At 43.5% G+C, this 23,935-nt stretch overlaps 1 protein-coding gene across 10 annotated transcripts in view; it reads left to right on the plus strand.

Moving 5' to 3' along the window:
* The window catches only part of FOXP1 (forkhead box P1), a 164,291-nt gene that overhangs the window by 101,855 nt on the left and 38,501 nt on the right, over positions 1-23,935 (plus strand). For all 10 annotated transcript variants that reach the window (XM_086469968.1, XM_086469964.1, XM_086469961.1 and 7 more), the window contains 2 exons: positions 3,417-3,621; positions 19,762-19,866. In XM_086469968.1, the coding sequence (XP_086326094.1) occupies positions 3,417-3,621; positions 19,762-19,866 (310 nt within the window). The remainder of the gene's footprint in view (positions 1-3,416; positions 3,622-19,761; positions 19,867-23,935) is intronic.

The raw sequence follows: 23,935 nt of genomic DNA on the forward strand, positions 1-23,935 counted from the left end.
CATCCTTTAATGTTATATTTGTGTAATCTTTGCTGCTTTGTATTTAGACACATCTATAATCTGGATTTTACATCTGTACGTAGTAGCAATTTAAAAATAAACTACATTTCAGCAATGTTCTGAGCTGCAAGAGCTAGATCCTTAGTATCTGCAAAATGGAACTGCAAATCACACCTCAGATCACCAGCGAGTGAAAATAATAGGACTGAGACATCTGGGTGCCTGATTGCTCCTGTAGCTTTGGCAGTTTCAGGTCTAAATCCCGTTACTGGTACATACGAAGTTGCAGCACCGGCAGCAGCGATCTCTGGTAATTGCAGCGCAGTTCTGGGAATCTGAGTTAAAACTTAGCTCTTGCTGTTCAAATGAAACTGTTAAATGGTAAAGTACATAATTTATTGCGAGTGTTCGTGGATCTATTTGACTTGCTTTTACCGTTTGTTCTATTATTTTATTTAACCATTTTGCCGGATGAGTAATGAGCATACCTTTCAGCTGCCCAGTTTGACAGGCTAGTTAGGAATTCTCTCCAGGATTATTCTAAAGGAACTAAATTTGGGGAAGGAGGAGAGAGGCTTTTTTAAAATTTCATTTTATTAATCAAGTGATGTAGTCATTTTTAAGCGATGGGTTGTGTGCAGACGGGTGACGTCACAGTTAACTCTAAATTAACGTCACCCAGCCTGAAATCCTCCTTATTATCTCCAGCATTTTTTCCCCCACACAGTTGGGTATATTTTATTTTTCTTTCAATATGTGGTATAGTTGTGGTTAGTGCTGATAGGGGTTACACTTTTATGGGAAGTTTGACCAAACAAACACCTTTCCTTTCAGAGGTATAAATATTATGTGTATGTATATTTTAACGGCTGCAACACTTGCAAGCTTTTCCTTGGGATAAAGCTTTAGTAGATCCAGAAGTGACCAGCAGGGGAGAGGAGAAAAGGGGACAGGGAGAGGAGAGTGGGTGCTAGCCCGTTGCTAATTAAAACCCTGCAGAAATCCAGATGAAGGGGGTGGTGGCAAAAAAAAAAAAAAAAGGGGGGGGGGGGGGGGAGGCGGGGAAAGGCCAGTTATTCTTTCCCTATTTGCTTATTCTGGGAAATAAAAATAGGTGTCGACTCATATGGTCTCATATCAATATGTTATCATCAACAGACAAGTCTATTCACTATTGTTTCAATTGAGTAAACAGTGGTGTAAGGGTCAGGCGTGCTCACAGGTAATTGTTAGTGCGCAGACAGTCCTGTCAAGCGTGTTAGCTAAAAATACATCCCGCACTGTCACTTCGCAAGGTGTTTGAAAATAATAGCCCCGATACAGCAAAACAGGACATAGGCTTGTGTACTGACCTTTTTCTTTGTTTAATTTGCTCAGAGGTTTAATTTCAGGGGACAAGTAATAATTGAATATGTCTAATAACTAAATGCTCATTTGGGACAAAATCCATCAAAATATAATTGGCGTTTGGGTCTGATGAAAGGAGAATGACGTGGCTTTAGAGCAACGGATGTGTCCTAAGAATATCTGATCACTTAATGTATAAATTGGAGGCTCTTTCATAATATATATTAATTGCAGATACTTAAGGATTTTAGCATTTTTTTGTAGTGAACCGTTACCAGAGACCAACTGTTTTTGTTAATGCTACTCTCGGAAAGGCGGGGAAGGTTATTGGTCTGTCGTGCAATAATTTACTCCTCTTTGATATGCAAACGATCCACGGTGAATATAAAAAAATCCTATCAGACTCATTTCACAGTTCTTAACCACTTAGATTCTCTGGAGTCTATCGCCTCATTAGACCAGTGCTCTCCAAAGCTAGCATAATTAAAATCTTTAACAGTTTAGCAAAGTAAAGATGTTTGGCTGATCACGTTGAGATGATTATCTATCCATTGTATTCTAAATGACAAAAATAAATTAAATTTAGACCTTGGCATTTTTTATTATGTGTTTCAAATGAATATAATGCATACTGCCTTTTTTTTTTTTATTTCAATACCTTAGGTTTGGTGAGATACATGCCTGTGTGAGCTGCTGCTATACTCTCAGAAAATGGCAGATTTCCTTAGGATAGCCTCAGTGCTACAGTATGGTGAAACAATGAACAGTCATCCAAACGATGATCTGGAAGCACAGCGATGAGAAGCCTCTTTACAAACACACAGACGCTGGCTTTTATTATTTTTGTTTTCCCTGAATATTTCAGGGATGCCTCTCTGCCGCTGATTTTTTTTTTTTTCCCATGGCCTTCTCTGAAAGAGCGCTGAAGGAGTCTTCAGCGAGAGAAACTTGACTTGTTAGATCATGCCACAAACGCAAGCTTTATCCAAAAGCATGATCTCAGCCTGAGCCCGTGTCACGCTGATGTGCGCGGCTCCCCTGCCAGCCCTCGGTTTGGCCCGCTGGAGTTTGCAAAGTTTTCACTTGCATTATTTGTTGGAAGCTGTGTCCTAACCCCGGTGTCCGTTTTGGCACAATTAAAACAATATATATTTATTTTGTTGTTCCCATTTCTTGAAGCTTATTTTATGTTTTCGTTTTACTTTTGAATGGCTCATTAGCATCGATCTAAGAAATGACAGTAATAATAGTGTTACTTGTATAGAAAGTTATACAGTTTTTCAGTAGACACATCCATCAATTAAGTGAGCAGTTCAAGAAACCAAAATTAATGAGAAAGATAGGTGTGTTAATGAAATAATCATAGTATAATCAATTTGACTGTTAAAATTTGAAAAGCATTTCAGGAAGACAATATGAATTCATAATTTATGTCTAAAAGTGATTAATAAAAACTGTATTTAATAACAAAGCTATTTGTCATCATTTAAAACTTAAGCACAAAATTAGTCATATTGTGGTTCGTGTTGTCATAATAATAAAGCTGAGTATTTTTTCTTCCTGAGACCTTCCTTTCCTTTAAAAACAGGCTAGGAAGTATTTGCTTTCCTTAAAAAAAAATTGAAATACATAGTATATTAAAAAAATAAAAAATTCTCCAGCTGACTGCAAAGTAGCCCTTGGCCACCTTTGCTGTCAGCCTTGCTGTGAGCTTGGGGTGCTTCCTGCTTGAGTAGGGACTCTGGAAACGGGCCCTCAGTCATTTTATGATATTAATAATTAACATAGAGTTTGGGGTGGGTGGCATGTTGTGTGGACCCCCCTGCCCCACACCCCGATTTTGCATTACGTAGGTATTGCAGGTCTCATAGCAGAAAATGTAGCAGAGTTGTGCGGGGATCAGTATTAGCCTTTAGTTATTAAAAAAAAAAAATACATGCGCAAAACCACGCACACACACACACAAAACTAACACTAGGCTTTGTTTACTGACTCTTTGATTTAATTACTGTTTGAAGACGGCCGAATTAGCTGTTAATTGATTTAATTATCCAATTTGTTTGTTTCAGGCATGATTCCAACAGAACTGCAGCAGCTCTGGAAGGAAGTGACAAGCTCGCACACAGCGGAGGAGGCAGCCAGCAACAACCACAGCAGCCTGGACCTGTCCACCACCTGCGTCTCCTCCTCCGCGCCGTCTAAGACCTCCTTAATCATCAACCCGCACGCCTCAACTAACGGACAGCTATCGGTCCACACTCCTAAACGGGAGAGGTAGGTGCCCGTGGGGTTTCCACCCGTGAGCGTCTCCGAGCAGCGTGCCGAAATGATGGCGCAGTAGTTGGGAGCGGTGGCCAACCGCCTTGGCCTCGGTTTTGTCCTCCCCGTCTTGCTCTGTCTGGTTTTTGGCGTGGTTGAATAGAGTCTCCATTGGGCAGAATATGCTCCTTTTGTTCAGATCTTTATGGCTTGTTAATTGGATCAATGTGGGCACAATTAGCTAATTAGAAGTGCATTGGATAAGCGTGTTGGGGGAAGTGTGAAGGGAGTAAGCTGGTTTTTTTTGAGTTTCGCATCCCGAGTGGTGTTACTCTTGATGTGCTTTGGGTTTGCAGGCTGGAGGTGAGGAAAGAAAAACTGTTGGTCAGTACAGGCTCTTCTACCACCCGTTTTTCTGCCAAATTTCAGCGCCCCATCTCATCTAACACTTTTGCCTTTCTTTACTCTGTGTTCACCTTCTTTCACAAGACAGGATAGGCTTTGAGTTCACCAAGTTTCTCTAAAACAAAGTGTATTTTCTTTTTAAGTGCTGATAAAATTAGCTAACTGGTGTTGTTTGGCTTTTAAAAGTGTGAGTTAATTTATACTTGCTAGGCTTGCATTGTTAAAAGAAATGGCCTAAATCAGGGGTTGTCTGTTGACGTGCTTCTCGGCGCGGGCTCTGCTTTATTCCGAAGGATGCTTTATTGCAGGTTTGTTTCTTTACACCCCCAGATTTCACTGAGGCGTGTCTAACAGCATAACTTTTGCTTACGGTGAGACAGACGGTCCCAAAGGAGCTCGGGCCGTGGGTGCCGGTGCCTGCTGCAGCCTCGGCGTCACTGCCGGCGGCGGAGGAGGAGGAGAAGGGTCTCCGGGAGCGCGCGAGCGGCGTGGGCGCAGTGGGGAGGGCAGTGCTTCTTTGCATTCAGGAGAGTCCCTTTGCCCATCTAGAAATGTTACAGCAGACACTAGTGAGAGCTGGATTTTATGGAAACTGATGGCTTTGTCTTTCCACCCTCCTTTCATTCATTAGAAAAAGGATAATGGAATTTTTAAGCCATAGAGTTTATATTTCTGGTGGTCTGGAAGTAGATTGATAGGGAAGCTATATAAATACCTCTTATATCTTTCTAATAGTAAGAAAATAGTGCTGTTGGGAATAGATAGATTTTAAAGGAGAGCACACCACTGTTGAAAGAGCTGCGCTGTGTGTGTAAGGCATCATTATTGCAAGGACATGTGGGGGAACATCAGCGTGTACATTCATAATGCATGTAAGTGTCAAGGACGTGGTTTTCATGAAGACTTACATGGGATACTAAAAACAATTTGGTGTTTATTAAACAATTAAATTTCCCTTTTTGCTGCATATAGAGCTGAACGAGATGCGTTTATGACTTTTCAATAAATTTTTTATCTATGTTTTCCTTACCGAGTATGTAAAACAAAAACCCACGCAGTGAAATGGATCTTCTTTCGTTGAATAGCGGCACGTGCTGTCGGCTAATGGCAGCCTAACTAAGGAAACAGTATGCCGCTGCTGTTTAGTTTGAAATGCGGTGGAAACGCAGGAATCTGGTCTGAAGTAAGAATTTTCTCCGTGTATACTGCCAAGCAGAACTGGAAATCCACGTGTCCGAGTCCTGTAATTGTGGCCTGGAGGCAACTGGGATCTAGAAACAAGGAGATACATGTGTTTTTATTAGGAAAGTTCCAAATAAATTAATTAGGAAGGCATAAACGTGCCGTGGTATTGTCTGAGATTGTCTTAGTCTAGAAGACTTAAAATCCTCAGTGACTGAATTGATAGCTGTGTTGTTGAAGCTTGCAAAATACAAAATAGATATATTTAGGAATACAAATAAGAGAGCTACAGACTTTGCTTTATCTTGCCTCTGTTTGGTACATGGAGGGTTTACGCCATCCATTTGCTGCAGTGATTGAATTACATCTTTATCCATAAGTAGAGCAGGAGACTACACACAGAAGAATGCCTACTGATGCACTTAAGGGTTTTGTTGCAGTCTCATCAGGCACCGTGGTGCCTGCCTGGATTTCATCTGACACACACACTCCTCTTGTTGAGATGTGTTGCACTGGTTTCCTTTCTGAAAGGGTATTTATCTACAGGCAGGGAGTTTGGGGTGGTGAGTGAGCAGTGAGGAAAGAGTCGCTGTGCTCTGCCGTCAGATGTATATGGGAAAGCTCACAGAAGGTGAAATTTTAGCGTGCTTACAGAAGAGAGAGCAGAGGCATGAGCAGGGTTTTGGTAATTTTTTGCCTGCAAAGGTTGAGACTAGAAAAAATTATGGGTCTGGCGGGACCGTGAGTTTGCTAGACTTACAGTGGAAGTCTGCGTATGTTCTTGTACCCAGCGGGTTCAGCCCAACAACCGAGCGTGCAAATACAAGGGGACTTGTGGAGGTGCCCCCAGGCCCAAGCTCGGGTCAGATGGGGCTGTCGGAAGGGCTCACAAGGGAGTTGTCAGCCTTCCGCCTCCCAAGTCTTCAGCTTGAGCTGGCCAGGGCAGGTTTTTGGGTTGTGGCTTCCCCCCCCCCATCATTCCTGCACCTTCTCTGCAAGTGGCTGTTAGCTTTGGTCTGATACAACCAAGAGCTATTTGTTTAGATTTAAACAACAATAAAAAGCACATAGTAAAAGCTGTGAGTGTCCCAACAGTTAAGCACAGCCACATCATAACGACTGCCCAGCAGCCATAAATAATCATATACAGGTAACATTAACTTTTAGGGTGTGCTGTAAAGCTGTTTCCCCGTCCCTTCCTCTTGGGCTTTTGAGGAGGAGTGGGCTGCAGGAGGCAAGTTGGTTATGTGGGAGTTACTATCATCACTGTCATCTCTGGCATATGTCACTGGGATAGTTCAGGCTGTGTTTTACAGGGTTCCTGATCCCACCGGTCAGGTGGCGAGGCTGCTCAAGACCCGCGAGACAGGAGGCGCTTGGCCGGCCGCAGCGGCAGCACAGGCACCTGCGTAAAAGTCACCGGGCGAGCAGCAGCTCTGCTGAGTGTCCTGGGTGTAAAAACATGATTTAGTTACAAACAAGGGGGTTTAAAATAGCAGGAGAAATAGTCGTCGGCTGCTCGGCGTGCCCACGCGTCGCCGTGCCGTGGGCCCAGCCTCACGGTTGCGTACAGCAGCGCTTTAGTCGTGCGCGGGCTGCGGGGACCCTGCTGTGGTGTCACTGGTGACGCTGGCCACCGCGGGGCTGCTGTGCTCGGAGCCCCAGTGACAACAAAAGTTCTCCTTTATGGCAAAAAAGCAAATGGCAAGTGAGTGGGAGTGGCCAGAGTCACCCCAGGACGTTCGAAAAGCAAAAATACGTTCAAAAGCAGGAGGCGTCCTCCACTCGTGGGCAGGGGCCGGGGAGCATCGTGGTGCTGCTCGTGGTTTCTGCGTGCTCTGTGTGTATGGTTTTCACAGGAATGAAACAATTCTGGCTGTAAATAATGGGTTAATGCTTTCATTCATTTGGGCTTTAAATGTATATTACATCTATGCTTTTGTCCCACATTTCGCCCAGTTTCTGTAAGTAGCAGCAGCAGCAGCAGCTCTGGGGTTTGGTGCACAGCAATCTGTTAAGGAGATAAATAATCTGCTTTGGCATGACACTCCTACTCTCCTCTTTAATTTGTCTTACACAAGGAAAATTATAATTAAATCATTCAGGGTAAACCCTTGAGTGTAGAGAAGGAAAAAACACACTTTGGTAAAGATTGCCAATAGAGACCAACTTCCCTGTTGTGCCGTGCAGAGACATTTATCAATATTCAGCACTATTAAAGAGAGAACATTTCGTGTGATTTGTGAGGCGGATGCCAAAGCTCAAATCAAGGCTTGTTAAGATCCTTTCCCCATGCAATCATGGGCATTCAGCATCATTAGAATTCAGCACTGACTGTGTGTTTCATGCTTTGATTTTACTCAGACAATTTAATAATGTTTATTGTGCTGATTATATATATAAATTCACTCAATGCAATAAACATACCTCAGTCATCAGTACCCTAAGGGAAATATTTAGTTATAGATACTTGTGTTCAGTCAGGATAAGCGAAAGTGAGACCATCAACCATCATGCAAACCTCTCATCATCTTATCAGCATTTGGGTTTCTTCAGTAACAAGCCTTTTCTCTACACGAGTAAATAAATAAATAACGGGAGCTAGTTAAGTACATCTGCTGTGCTTAGAAATGTCAAGGAGAGTACCCGCTTTCCATCTTGTTCCACTGCATCTTATTTGGGGGAAGCTTGATTATTTTCTCAAGAAAAAACAGCAAAACCAAGCGGTTGAATGCGTGGTTGCATTAGGTGACTACTAACTTTATAACCTGATGAGCAGTGGGCAACCTGAAACCCTCATGCTTGGGAATATTCCCGATGTGGGTAGGTCTGGAAAACCAGAACGGTGCAAAATTCACCCGTGCTTTGCAGTGAGTGGAGGTTGCTCCAGCTTGGGCTTGAACCCAAGGGCTGGGGGTGCTGTGGAGGGGTGCGGGCGCCTGTGTGCTGGTCCCATCCCTTGGCACGGTTCCGTAATGACTGCAGCAGCGACAGGATGAGGGAGGCTGTACGTAAACAAGTCAGTCAGTGAAGGTCCAGACCTGTTAATTTAGGAAACCCATCTGTTTGCAAGGGGTGAAGAGCTGAAGGTAAAGGCTACATGTCCAAGAGACCTTTGTCCACCTGCCAGCAATCCCATGTTTGTCCCCTGTTGTCTTTTTACCCTTTCCAACCATGCTTGAGTCTTGTCCTTCCACCTAAGCAAGCAGCCATCTCATAGGAAAGATAGATGGGATAAACAAGGGGATTTTTTTAAATGGCTTTTTCTTGCCAGTGTCACGGGAGGAAGGGGTCTGGAGAAGGCTCTGAAGGGAAGTGAGAGGAACGGCGTGGCTCACCATTGATCTGCTGGTTAGGCTTAATGCATTGTGTTTTACTGTTGTTATCTTCCGTGCCAGCTGATCCTCCATCAAAATCCCAAGGCCCTTAGATGAGGGCATTAGGATTCAGCACAATTAAGAATTACAGACTTCAGTCCATTATTAATGCTCGGGATGAAACAGTTCAGCCTGCAGTCCATATGCTCCCAGGGCCTGATCCTCTCTCGGCCTGCCTCTCCACGCGGTCCCTGGCGTTCGTTCTGCACTGGTGCCAGCATCAAATCTGCTCAGCCGTGTCGGCTCCTCTCAGTTGCTCCGTGCAGTTGATTTTAGCTTGTTATACTTCACCATCAGCAGAGTTTTGTTAGATTGGGTTACCAAAAATCCATTCTCCCTTAAGAAGTCGGTGTTCCTGGGGCCTTTCCTCCCAGAAAGTATGTAGCTGCTCCAGACACAACCTCCATCACGACCCTTACGTTGTTACCCACGGTCTGAGCAGCTGCGGTGCCTCCGTGCAGCTTCCTCGCTGCGGAGCCGGGTTGGAAGCGGAGGCTTGAGCCGAGCCTGGATGCCCAGCTGCGTATCTGATAAACCATCCCACTCTCTCCGTGGCCGCTGCATCTCTTCTCGTCCCACCTGGTACGGGTGTGATGGCTGTGAGGCCGGTGGGGCTGTTCAGCGGCGGTGACGCTGTGACAGCCGGAGCAGGGCGCTGGCCGGGCCGTCTGCATTATGTGCAGGTACAACCCAAAGCATCCCGCCGCCTGATCCCTTGGCACTCGCTCCCTCGCCAGAGAAATCACCACCAGTTACTGTACGCTCTCCCCGTCTGAGTCACTTCTCTGTGTAATCAGCTTTGAAAAAATACCAGCCGTGACTCAGACCTGGAGTTGCTAATCTTCAGCTTTAAGCCTTATCAGGCACCACTTCTTGTTGGTGCTTTTCAAATTCGGGTGCGTAGCATCCCTCGCGTTGCCGGCACCTACTGTCTGCTGCCGCCCTCCACGTTTTTGAGGAACTTTCTGCTAAATTAGTTTTGCAATACTGCTTGCTCCTCGCTCTGCCCGGGAGCTCTTTAATCAAATTACGCTTTTCAAAGAATTGTCTTGCTAAACCCTCAAGAATTGTTTCTAGTTTGGGTTTTTCCTACAGAAGATGCAAACTTAACCAGTCTGTGCTGACTTGGTGTGGCCCTTTGCTTGATAAGGGTGCTGTGTGTGACGCTTCGCCGTCCTGGGGAAGCTGCCCCGGCGTCGGGGAGCTCCTGCACGCCAACGCTTTGCTGCGTTCTGGTCCTGTGTAATAACCATCAGTTGTACAACTCCAAACACTAAGCTAATGTATCAAAAAGCACTTAAAATAGATTGGGTGAGCCTTGGCAGACGCCTAACAGAACTTTTCCAAATTTTAGCATATGTATTGTTTTATTCCTCCATCTGGCCAACAGATCATTGTTTGATATCTGAGTGCTTTGCATATCTCCTCCCTTTTCTTGCAACCGAGATACTTACACGTGCATTTAATACAGCTTAATGCTATTTTTACATACCAGAGAAATAGCTGATGGCTTTCTGTTAATTGCATGCACTTTGCAGTTAAACTTTTACTAAAACATTCCTGTTTAAATACTTAGAGTCCAATGAAAATTTGTCCTCTTCTTTTATTAGAGGTGTTTATGTAGTAGTCTTAAAAAGGGACCTGTTTTTGTTTTACTGCACCGTGGATTCCTGTTTCTTTTTATTTCCTCCTGTGTGCCAGTTGTCCTTCCTCAGCATTTGCTCAGGAGATCTGACTATCCTAAAGAGCTGAGCAGGGAGCTAATGAAGAGCTGTGTTATTTTTTTTATCATACATATGACAGCCTGAGAGTGGAAAAGAAACACCCTTGAAAATGCCGTAAAAGTAGAGGAGAAGTTAGGTGATTTTTGTGTGACTGTTTTCTCTGCTGTTCAATAAAAATCGAGCAGTTAGTATGACAGCTGTTATATCATGTTATATATCGTACTGCTAAGATATTGAGTAGCATTTAAAGTAAAACTCCACCATTAAGCTATATAAACTTTATCCGTTTCACTGTGGTTTAATGGAAAAAAATGAGTTTCTCAATAAAATGACATCATTTTTCCCAGGTTGTAATGTTCACTTTACAACTGTTTTTCTTTAATTCAATTTATTTTACTTTTCTTTTTCTTGGCATCCTTTTTTTTCTTGCAGTTTGAAGAGGGGGAAATCTCTTTTTGTAGAGCACCTAGGTACTGCTCAAACCTCTGTTCCCTTCTCCCCCCTCCTTCGACATCTTGTGCTAATCTGCAGCTCTATTTTTGTCAGTCAGACGGAGTTACATTTTCAAAGTAGCGAGATGCACATTGAAATTTGGTAATCGGGATTTGTGGCTCTACCTGCTACACGTTGAGGGGTGGGGGAAGGAGCCCAAGGAAAATTTGTCTTGCATTACTTGCTGCTGGAGCAACGTTTGTGTCATGCCATGGGGTGTTTTTCCGTGTAGCTGGTGGTTTTAAGGTGGGAGGGCTGTAGTTTCTTCTGTGTGATCAGGAAAGACGTATGTATATTATGAAGTGTGTTCTTCTCATTAAAATAATGGTGTAAGCCCAGGCAGGGAAACTGCTAATATATGTTGCAGCTTGTCATTTTGGGCTGCGTGAATCCAGAAGATAACTATTCCTTTGGGAAACGATCTCGGGAACTGAGCAACGGATCCGCTAGCCAGCGAATTCTTTTTAACTGTAATTTTCCTTTCTGTGTGTACTCAAAAATAACATCATGATGGGCCCTTAAATACCATTTCATACACAGAGCACAATTTCCACAGCACAGGTGGTGCTAATATAGGACAGTCCCCTAGGCACTTGTCGCCAGGAGTTGTACAGCTTGTTCAGTGTCTGCATCCATATGGCAATCTGTCCCATTCATAGAAAGACATTGTAGCTGTGCCTGTGGGTGCTGTGGTCAATGTAGTGTAAAAAGTAGATTTTTAACTCTCGGCAACCTATGTTCTGCTGTTTGTTTTATTGTAGAATCCAATTTATAACGTGGGGGAAGGAAAAAATCAGCTCTGAGCAAATTTCCAGAACAATCTCGTTGGCTTCGGTTTTGGTTGATTCTTGGAGCGTGTGGTTAATCAGCAGGTGCGCCAGCCCCGCGCCCGGCCCCGCTCTAGCGAACAGTTTACAGGAAGTCTTGCTCGGAAGAAACATTTTCCTCGTTGTTTATACAGTGAATTAACTCAGAAGTTGCAAAGCTGTAAACGATGTTAGCTGGCCGTATATGTCACGCGAGTCTGTTTCTTACTACTTCTTTTTGTTTGTTTGTTTCTTTTGGGGCAGTGTTGCGTGGTTTTTCTTGGGTGTGCTGTACTCAGGAGGGATGCTGAGCCCCTTGGTGCCATGCATTGCATTCCTGCCCGGCCAGGAGCTGGTGGCTGCCCCTGAAAGGGGCAAATCCCAGCAAAGGGGCAAATCCCAGCGAAGGGGCAAATCCCAGCGAAGGGGCTCTCTGAAAAAGGCAGGGGGCACAAAGTGGTAGCATTGCGCAGCGGTTGGAGCGTAAACAAGTGAACATGATTTGTGGCTGCTCTGGTATCTATCATTCCAATGCCAAATGTTGTTCTGTTTTAGTGTGACTATTTGTTATGCCTTTTGGTAAACACAAACACATAGACGCCTAGCACCTGCAGCAGCATATGATATTTACACTACCTGTATGATTCAGCACGCTTCCCTGGGGAAGTAGGCTTGTGTCCTCTCGATTTTAGTGCTTTTCTAAATAGCATTCTTCGGAGGGAAAGCATGTGGCAGAGAGAATTGAATGCTTTAACTGTATTTTTTCCCTTGGAGTCATTGTTTATCTTAATTATTTGTTTATAAACGTTTTCCTAAAGGGCACTTTCCTGGCTGCCACAGGGTTGTGCGGTGGGTGAAGGCTCACCCAGCGAGCTGCCAGGCTGTATGCGATGTGACAGTCACCTTCTGCCCGGGTTTTGTGTTGCCTCTGGGACAGGGGTAAAAAATACTGACGTGAATAATCCGTGTTAATCATATTTGTTGACGTATTGCCAGTTTATATAAGGGTGAAAGCTTGCTTCAACTCGAAGTGTAACAATATAATTTTGTTAAACAAGAATAGATCTAGTTTCTCAGTGTTGTCTTTTACTATAGATTTAAATGTAACAACAGAATATAAATTACAGTAAAATAAGGTTGGCAAACAGGATCTTTTTACAAAGTGTGTATGTACGTTTGTAATTTTAGATCTCGTGAAGTCCAAGGTCTAATCCCGTGTTTCTAAACGTGCGCATGTTCTTAAAAGCGTTGCTGAATCGGGGCCAAAGCCTTGCCATTGCCACCTCCCTCTGCCACGCGAATTGCATGTGTAAGGGATGGGATTGCTGTGCTGAAACTCAGTTTAAAAAAAAAAAAAAAATCAAAAAAAAAAACCCCAAAACCCAAGGAAGTGGTAGGATCACATTTTTCCTAATTGAACTAAGATACCGAATCAATCCTTTTTCGTTGGAATAAAGTAGGAGGCTGTTCAGAGAGGAATAAAATGAGGTTTAGCAGGGGTAAGTAGAAAGTAGCCCAGCTAGGAAATAAAAATTCCAAACTGCTGGTTTGACGTGACACGTCAGCTGCTCAGCATCGGTTGTGTGGGAAACGGCTGAGGCATAATCAGGGTTGAGAAATTAAGGTGGGACACTCTGTGCCATGTCTTAGTTAAAAAGGTAAATGCAGTCATGGGAGGCATAAACATGCGTGTTGCATCCGAGTCCTCCTTTTTTCCTGTTCTACTTTATGCAGAACCAGTTAAACCACATTGAGAGCGTGATGTACAATTGGCCACTCTCTTGCGGAAAGGATAAAGAGAAGCTGGAGCAAATACAGAGGAGAGCAGCTAGGATGATAAAGGAGTTGGAGGGAATAGGCTATGAAGACAGATTAAAGGGAATTAAAGATCTACACCCTGGAAAAATAGAGGCTCTAGGAGGATGTGATTATGGTATGTAAGTACATGAAGTGATGCTACGAAGAAGAAGAGGGGAAAAATTGTTCTCATTAGTTAGCAGTGCTGGAATTTAAAATCCAGCGTTTCAAATTGTGTGCGTCTCAGGGTATTTGATGTACTTTTCACTACAGTACCTAGGCACAAGGTTGAAATAGAAAAATAAGAGTTTTAAACAGTAGAGAAACTCATTAATTCAAGTGCAGGAATGGAACTTCCACCTGAGATAAGTGAGGGATTCAATACTGAGCTTTTTGCAATGGGCATTTCTTCTAAGTGGTCTAGAAAGATGTTTAATCCCTCCAAGGAAAGGATGTAGGGCAGCGGCTGTCCGGCCCCCGTGGCAGTTCTGCTGCGAAGAGGGGCTGCCACTGGAAGTAGTACGTAGTACTTTCAGAGCGCTGGAGGGTCGTAATGTTGATTAATAATCCCAACCATCAGCGCGTAGATCAAAACCAGAAGGTGATGCGTATAATTGTCCAGTCTGGTTATACTCTTTGCAGTGGCGATGGGGGTAGAGGAGAAGGGGAATGTTAGCCAGATTTTGTCTTTAGTCTTGCTGCAAACACTCCAGCGCCATCCCTGCAAAAGGCATTTAGAGATTCGGGCTACAGGAGGCGTAAGGATGGCACAGCAATTCGGGGTGCATTGCTGGCCTTGTGTTACAACAGCAGTGCTAAAGCTCTGCTTTTTTTTTTTTTTTGCTTATACTACAGCAGTATACAAGTTAGTGCACACCGATTAGAAGACAGAATTTCAGCCTGTAGGCTGCAGTTTTAACCCGATTTGTCTTAAATTGGTGTAGTCATTTAAAATGTAATATACTGCTCCTGTTACTTCCAATAGGGCTTGATGTAAAACATGAGCTTCTTCTAGTCCTAAGTCTGGATGTGGACTATAGTAAGGAGGAAGGGGAGAAATGCAGCTTTAAAAAGCATCCAAAAATTTGCAAGCCAGCTCTAGAAAGAGCTGTCACTGGCCGCACGCGTCAAATGCCTCCTGTCCCAAAGGCCCACGACTCTCTGCAAGGTTTTATCCAGTGGTGGAGAGACATCTACCCCGCTCAGGGAAATCTCTGTTCAGATCACTTGCCTGCTTTCTGGGCAGTTGCTGAGGCTTGGGTGGAAACATGAATATCTAGTCCGCTTCACTATATGGATTAATACTTTTCCTGGTTTTATTATTATTATTTTTTAATTACCGGGGTTTTTTTAATTCACAGTTTAGAAAGGAAAGAGGTGCTAAGCCACCTTAGTAAGAATTCAGAGGGATTTGCACCAGTGCAGCTTCACGGCAAAACACATCTTTATTCAATTGATTTTGCCATGAAAGCAGGAACTTTCATTCAAGTACAGTTGGTACAAGGATTTAATCGTTACTGCTTCCGTTTTGATTTTAAATCAAATACAGTGAGTGTTTCTGACTCAGGGAATGGTGACATTTTCACCAACTTTGTGCCATCGATGCCTTTCAACGAGCATTAGAGGTCACCAAGCGGTCACAAATGTGGGAGACCCATGTTGATTCCCATTGGGGTGTCTTCTCCTCCTCTACAGGACCAAAATCGTGGCAATTTGCCTTGATGGCTGTGCCATCCACACCCGACTGAGGGGGAATGTGGTGTGAGACTGAACCACTTGCTTCTGCTTGGACCATATACCGACATCAGTTTCGTGTCAGCTGGCAAAGATGAGGTCGCTTCCCCTTGCCCCTGAGAAATAAAATATAATTAAACCAAAAAAAGGCAATTCTGCGATTTCAGTGCGTGCTCTGCTCAAACCCCTTCCAAGAGGAAAGCAGGAGACGTGGTATTGATTTTTTCAGTGTGCAGGTGGCTCAGGCATGTTCTCCGCACCGTTAGAACGTGAGCAGATGCTTCATAACTGTAATAGAAAATCAAGGATGCTTCTCTACATCACTGACTTCCCCCAGTGTTTTGGCAAGGATTGTTGGCCCAAGCAGATGTGGAAGAGAGAGTGGAATATGAAGTCTGTCAGCGTCATGAATATTTAAAATATGGTCAACTGTGTGGCAGAAGTTACTATGGCTGAGGCTTCTGCTGAGCTGGTTTTTATATCCACCCGTGACTTTTTTTGCCAGCGTGTACAAACACGGTACCCAGTTTCACACGGTTAGCGAGTATGGATTGAATTAAACCAACACGGCACAGGTCGCTTTCGTGCTAGTGCTTTGGTCACTACTTTTCCACGACACCCAGTGAGTTCTCGTCTTTCTTTTGGATATGCTGTCATTTTTGCTCTCCATGGGAGCTTGGCTGTCTGTGATTTCTCTGTCTGCCATGGTTTTGTGTCCCAGAGTGTGATTCTCCAGTGATGCTGTAGCACAGCAGATGTATTCCAAAAGGTAGAAGGCTGAGGTGGTCTGGGTGAGTGAGGCTGTGCAAGTACCAGCTTTGACAGGCATCCTGGTTGGAGTAGGTGGTGACCTTCTGGAGATCCTTGGTCTTACAAAGCATCATAGGTTGAAGGCAGCAGAGGTTAAAACCCGCTCTCCTTATCCAGCAAGCACAGAGGAGCTGTGGAAGTGCGTGGCCCTTCTCCCCTCCTCTCCTTACTGGAAACGGGGCGGGAGGCAGCAGATAGTAAGTGGACACTTACACGGTTTTCAGCTTCCCACATGGATTTCGTTACTCTGTCGTATGTCATGAACAAGCTGACTTACGCAAGACATTTCACTTGCCAGAGGGTTATTTACTGTACTTTGATGTAGTAACTCCGCACTATTGCATTATTTGGAAATAATTCTATTGTGCTAAGTATTTTGTATGCAGATACCTTATATGGAGGGAAAAAACCCCACATCATCATGATTTTTACATCATTTTTTCCTTCACTTCTTTGAAAATTACGTCTTGCTATAAAATCACTTCCACTACCTAGTGTTCCATCACCAGTACCCGACCACGAATGTGCGTTCCTGGGAAGGAGAGGGTGACAGAAACAAACACCTACTCTAATGTGTCATTAGAAATCAAACAGACCTAAAACTTGCTTCTGCTTGCCAATGCTCAGATCTTCTATAAGCCTGTCTCCGGCAGCGAGACCGAGGATGTATCTGGATTACAGCAACTGTGCTTGCATGCAGACAAAATACCATCGAACAATTTAAGATTATAGGCTGGCATTGCGCCTGCAAAGCTGTTTGTTTATGTATTGGATTAAAATCTTCATTTACCACCTCTATTTGCTCAAACCAAGTGAGTACTTAGATCAGTTAAACAGAGTTCTCCATTCATTTCCACTGGCTGTATCCTTTGTGCGTTACATCCGCTTCTGTATAAACCCGCCCTTTGTTTTGTTTTGAGGTGCTTCTTAAGGCTCTGTCAGGGAACAAGTGGCCATCTATAACGTCTCCCAAAGTGGGATGGATAAATTAGCAGTAATCTGATACTGACACATGAAGGTCACCGAAAGGCACCGCTGAAACCCCCCAAGCGGGGTGGGAGTCGCTGCCTTCGGAAAGGCACGCTGCCTACGGACGGTGCCGGCATTCGTCTTCCAATACTGAGGGGTTTCTTTCTTTTTGAATTGTCTGGGTTTGGTAGGTTGAAGTAGTTGGTCTGCTTTGTCGAATGGCAGTGGAAGTTGTACGTAGGTGTTAAGCATGTTACGCGTAGCGTCGTGTTAGCAACATGACCTTTTAAGTTCCCCTTCACGGTGAGCACCGGTCTTTCTGGGAATCGACAGCGCTAGACTTGAGCATCCTGAGCATCGTTTACAGTTTGAAAGTCTCTTGGTCCTTCCATCATTTTCTTTGGACACAATACCAGGGTATCATGTCCTACATAGCTTGTCTTGTCTTGTGCAAGTTCCCTGGAAAGAAAAGAGATTTGCGCTTGGATTTAAAAAATAAATAGAAATCTCGGTAGGGCTCTTTCCGTTGGCTTGGCCATGGCCTTTAGGCTCTCACAGAGAAACTTTAAAAAACCCTGCTGGGGGTTTAAGCCACGTGACTCCTGTTGATATTATAATGAGATTTACAGTGCTTAAAACCCACAGGGGACTGACTCCTTACTTGGCGTCACACGGCGTTCCTGCCGTCATCCTGGTGTATGGGTAACGCGCGCCGTGTAAATTAATACGCTGAATTTTTTTGGGTCCTGCCAAACACTCTGGAATCGTAGCTCTCATATGTAGTCTTCGTGGACTTTAATGGGGTGTTAACATGACAGCCTGCTTTCTCACCCTTCGCTGTATTCAGGTATGGAAGCAGATGATAAAACTCATTATTTTCTGAATTACTCTTTTCCGATGTGTATGGAGGGCGTTTGACCATATGCCTGTCTGGCCTGGGTAGATGGTGTTCCTTCAGCCACCCGCCCTCTTTCTCAGCTGAGGAAATGTGTGGTGTAGTGTTTTTCTAATTTCCTTGCAAGGAATGCATCGGTCCCTTTGTTCTTTTCAAAACTTAACTGATAGAGTTTCTCCCCACTCGCACATTTTTAAAAAAACTGCTCAAGTTAAACCAGTGTGATGTTCCTTTATAGAAAAGGCCTTTGTAAGTCTCTTTACCTACAGCATTTATTTATTATTTTTTATTTTAGGAAATTACCTAGCATGTATATATATATTTATGCTTGAAGAACTATTTGTAAACAGCCAAAAATAAGGTTTTAATGAAATAATGAATTTTAAGTTCATATACAACTCATAATACCTTTTCCAGCCAGATCTGTGCCTTTCTTAAATTAAAAAATAAAATGAAAAATAAATTACAAAACCACCTTCAATTATATTCAGATTCTTGATGAGCGTAAGTCAGAAGTGGCAGATTCTGGGCAAGACTTTCTCCTGCGACTTCTCTGCATTTGGGATAGCGTCTCAGGGGTATGGTCTGCAGTGATCCTGCTATCCAGTGCATCAGAAATAATTCAAGAACACAATTTTGTTGTAGTACACGGTCAGATAATATTGCAGAACAAGAATAAACAGCATTTCCACATGTGTATAAAAGTTAAATGGCAAAAAGTAGGCGTTTATCCATAATGTTACCTGTAATCCAGGATAAAATAAGTCATAAAAGCCACGCCTAGATGCTGGTATGTGTTCATATCCTTTGTGTATGTTTGAAGTTCATAATACAGCAGAGGCATACTGTAGCAAAAAGATTTGCTATGAAAAATAGATGCGTGTGTGAGCATAAAATAGAGATTTCAATATTATTTTGACATTTTATTTTTAAAGCCATCTAAGGTTATGGAAATTGTTGCAAAAATAATTCCTTTACTTAAGAAGTTTCCATGCAGAAGTTGAATAAAGAAGATATTTTAGAATATGGTTCATCAGTTAGTGCAACAGATACATTTCCCTGAGCACCACATGGCCTGGATCAAAGCGTCTCATGACTTGGATCAGTGCAGCCAAATCATTACGTATTGATTGGAATCCCGCTGAAGGATTAACCCCTTTATGCTCATGCGAAATTTTTTCTTTAACCCTGTTTTCAGTAGTTAGAACACTCTGTGACGTTCCTGCCAAATCTCAGCAAGGTTAATAGCCCCCACTAACTGCTCGTACTGAGGAATCCTTTGATTACATGATTCCTTTTTTTAAGATTTGAAAATAACATTCTGAATCTGCCTTACTGGGACATAAGGGGGCTGTACGTGTGCAGAGAAATAGCCTGTAAGAGAGGGGGAAAAAACCCACCCCAAACTGAAGGAAAAAAAAAAAAAAACACACAAAAAAAGCAACCAAACAAAAAAACCCAACCCAGTAAATAAATGCCATGGTGGGAAAGCCAAGGCTGCAGGCTTGATGCTTTTCCTCTTTCTGTAGCCATGAGGAAAGCCTCAGGTCCGGTTGTATTGTGTTATAAGAATACACTGCTGCATGGAGATGACTTTTCTTCCTGATTAAGTTGAATTGTAAATATGCATGTTCATAAATTTCTTCGCAAAATATCAAGCAGGATATTAAGCAGGTCTGTCAAATGATTTCTCCCCCGTCCATGTTAATTTAAATTCTTTACAAAGCTTTTAATTAATGAATGAAATGTAGGAGGATAGCTAAGTAAGAATGACACATGTTTTGCACTGCAAATGGTATTTAATTCTGTTTTGAAAAACCATGGGCAGAGTCAGGTGGGTACCGTGAGATGTTAGGGATGTTTCAGGATCTGTTGTTTGCTGCTCGAAGAGTCTTTGTGAAGAGCAATTGGCGCGGTACCTTCAGTTACGCCACTTTTTCCTCTTCTCTCTTTCTCTCCTCCAGTTTATCCCACGAGGAGCACTCGCACAGCCATCCGCTCTATGGACACGGCGTATGCAAATGGCCAGGCTGTGAAGCAGTATGTGAAGACTTCCAGTCGTTCCTAAAGTAAGGATGGTTTTTTTGGCACTCGCGTTGTACAGAAAGCATGCCCTGAAATTCTGTGTGCTGTCACTCGCCGTGGGCCTGATGCAAAGCCCATTGAAGTCAACAGAGAGCTCCCTTTCACTTCAGTGGCTTTTGGATCAGGCTCAAGAACGTTTTAACAGGGGATAGTAAATTAGCCCCATGGGGAAAGTACGGTCTTGCTCAGTGTATTACTGTAAAATAGAGTGTTTGCAGTTCTGCAGCCTTTTTTTTTTTATTATTATTTATTTAAATAATTTTTATGTTGCAGTATTGATAATGTAAACAATACAACCTTGATTTAACCTTGATTTCACTTGAATGTAGAAACTTAGTCTTAAATTAACTCCATAATTGAACAGAGAATTGCAGAACATCACGTGAAATTTAATTTATGTCAAATAAGTAACTAATGAACAAAGTCTACACTACTAAAAATAAACCATAATTATATTAATTGGGCCCCTGCAGTTTGCTGCAGACCTTTTCCTTGCTGCCAAAGAACACAGTTTTACACGTTGCATAAACAGTGCATTATGGACTAGTGTGTGGTAACGTGTGCATCCCGGCGCAGGGAAGGACCGGCAGAGCTCTGATAACTTACACATGGCTGCTCCACAGCTGAACCATCGGCCTCGCCCTTCCGAGCTGGAGCAAAAAGTGTTCCCATCACAAAAGAGTTTTCTGCCTGGGTAGATCACCAGGTACACAGGTGCTTTGGGTGCATCCAGGTTCTTGAAGGTTTGGGCACTGATCTTTTCTCAAGTACTATGGCTGTTCAGTTGGAAGACCACCAAAGACCAACCGCCCAAGCAATGCTTGTGATTCAAATGCACAAAGGGACAAATTCTGCTCCCATTTACAGTGGTGATCTCGTGAAGTTAGTCCATGTAAATAAATGGGATTCTTCAGGATAGATAGGTAGAATTAGTCCCAAAACGTTCATCCGTACCTATTCTTTCTGGGGCAGTTCCCTGGATTTTTATGTGAGAGAGGGAAGGGTGACAGCGGGCAGAGGCTGTTTGTTGGATGACATTAGATGGTACAGATCGGTTTTTGCTCTCAGAACGGAATGGGCCAGTTCTGCTTCCACTGGCAAGACCCTCCTGAATTCAGTAGGAGCAGCGCTGGTCCTAGCATGAACATGTGTTAAAAGTGAGGAATGGTACAGTAATGAGAAGGTTCTCATTACAAGAGGATTACAAAATAAGTAGGTGCTAGTCATAAATTTCCATGAAGGGTGGCCTCATTTCTTGTAATTCATCCTGTTGTTCACTTAAGTGAAATAAATGCTAATCTCGCCATACTTGCCAGCTCATTCTTATTCATATGCCATACTATAGCATTGAGACCTTTAAAACAATTCTGATTTTTGTTGCACTTAATTCAAGGGAAAGTTGCTGTGGTAGTCTTAGGTATTGGAATAACGTGTGTAGTCACATAAGGTCAGATTATGCCACCTTTGCTTCCTGTGCTAGTCCCCAGTTCCAGATTAGACCTGTTGGTTTCAGGAAGATCTCTTACAGAGTGCTTGATGTGACCGTGTGTAGAAAATGCAGCCCTCAAGTCACACGGCGTGGATAGAGGCAAGGTTGGTTTTTATGTGGTATTTCGGACATGTTTCAATAAGTAGACCAAGTCCACCGGTTCACCTGGAGGAGATACTCGGGACAATCGATAGGTAGGAGTAACCTGAAAACCATTGCCAGCCCAGGCTGGACCCGAAGCGGCTCCATCTACTCCCAGCTCCAACAGTTCTAGTTCTTTTATCACTCACTCATCATCAATCTTTTTTTTTTTTTTTTTTTTTTTTTTTCCCCCCCCATTGAAACCTTTCAACAGAAGTATTTCGTGTGGCTTTCTTAAACCCATCAGCTTCTGTAAATTTTCTCATTATCCAAATTCTGCAGTGTCCAGACAAAGTCTTATTGTTCGGAGTGATATTTAACCCAGAACGAAGGCAGAAATGAATGTCCCCGAGCAGCATATTGGCACTGTTAGGAAGTGAGCATTGCTTCATAAAATGATACCGTAGCCTTCTAAGTCTCCTGTGGAGCATCCGTCCTTAAATTATATTGCCATTTATCAGAATTCATTACTTAATGAAAAGATAACAGGTAGATGTTTCAAGTTTCTTTCTGGTACTTGTATAATCTGTGAAGCTCTTTCAACAGTCCCCTCAAGAGAAAAGCTCTTGTTTACAAGTGAAATACAGCCCGTGTATCAATTGAGCATTGCTTAATTTCACTTACCTCAGTAAAAAGACCTGTTAGAAAAAGCAAAGAGAAGTTACATGTGGAATGAAAGCCCTGTATGCCAATAAAATGATTCTACAGTTAAGGGAGAAAAAAGGACTCGCAGGTCTAAAACATGGTTCATTTCTTTTCCTCCTGAGGAAGAAATATCATAACTGTTGGTAAATCAAAACCAGAGATTTGACACTCTTCTGTGATCGTTCTGTAGTGTTTGTTCCCAAGGTGAGGTACACCACAGGGCCCTTGATTTCAAAGATAAATACTGTACAAATAACGATCCTAGTTGTCTTTCACTCACAGCCAACAGGAGGATGCTTATCAGAACCAGCAGATACACGGGCTATTGTACGCATTTATTTCCCTATTTCATTTTGAAATAAGTTGCAGTTTTAGCATTGGGTTTTTGGGGGGTTTTGTTTTGGTTTTTGGGTTGTTTTTTTTTTTAAATCCATCAGCCATTGGTTGTCATGTGATGCGGTATCAGTTCGAGCTAACTGATAGCAGCAGGGGCTGCTGCTAAGCCTAATGAAACAGTAGCGCCCTGCGTGCTCCAGAACACTCCCCCAGCCTAAAACCGAAAACCAGTCCGGTCTCACTGCGGTGACCCGATGGCCCTCCGCCAAGCTGCGGGAAGCAAGGTGAGGGCTGGAGGGTGCAGGCGTGTCTCGCGTGTTAACCAGGGCCCGTCTCGCAGGCAGCCGCCAAAGGAGCAATTAGTAGCACGGGGCGACTTTCCTGCAGAATTGACTGTATCCTTGATTTCATTTGCATGTGTTTAAAGACTGTTGCAGATAGAAATATATACCCCTTATACGGCAAGTTGTTCAGGAAATCCCTGCTGGAGGGAGGGTGGTTCAGCCAGGGTATCCAGGGCAAAAAAATGAAGGGGAACACTGAGTAGGGTTTTATCATTCCTCTCCCCGACCCACCTCCCCTTTTCTTTTTTTTTTTTTTTTTAAATTTGATTGTGGTTTAGATGTGCCGAATCATGGCTGTACCATTTTAAAATCAAATATATTCTTTAAAAAAGGGACACAGGCCTTTGGAGAGATCTTGCAATCCTGTATTGCAGTGATGCTGGTAATCTGCATTTAACTTTGATGAAAGGAAGGGGAGTTTATGTGAAAGAAACTACTAAGTGCACTCTGTAATGTTTTCACAAGTGTTTTTATCATGGTAACATCTTGTTTACTTTAGTTGCCTGCCTAAAACTACTTGGAACATGTTAAGAAAACATTTCGAGAAAGCTGCTACAAAGAGGCTTTTGTTTAGCAGCAACTGTGAGACTGCTCGGCTCACAAAGGTGTTAACTTTCAACCCCTTAAGCACTTCCACATGAAATTCCAGCAACTATGTTTGTGGTTTTGGAAAAACAAAGTGTATATTAAAGAAACCAGGTATATGCTAATACATGTTGAAGTAGGCCGGAAATCATAAATTGTTTCAAAGGCATTAATTGCTATCATTTGCATGTCAGAATGTTCCGCAGTGAAATCATCTGCAGTTAGCACAGCAGAGGCTCTTCCATCCAACGGCAGCGAGGGCAGGGAAAAGGCTGCCCTGGAGATGGGGTTTTGGGGATCCCTCGATCCCCGGCGGGCCCAGCGAGGCGCCTCAGCTGCAGGGCCGCGGTGCTGCCCGGCCCGCTCCCGCAGGGGACCCCCTTGGGCGCTCGGGGCCTGCGATCGCTCGCTCGGATTTCCCCCAGCCCGCCGCGTTATTTGGAATTGCCGTTCGACGTCCCCGTTTTCTTTTCCACGACCTCCCGGTTAACCCCGGTGGCCGGGCCGGGGAGC

Source organism: Leptosomus discolor, chromosome 9 (genome assembly GCF_034619465.1).
Source record: "Leptosomus discolor isolate bLepDis1 chromosome 9, bLepDis1.hap2, whole genome shotgun sequence".
Taxonomy (NCBI): domain Eukaryota; kingdom Metazoa; phylum Chordata; class Aves; order Leptosomiformes; family Leptosomidae; genus Leptosomus; species Leptosomus discolor.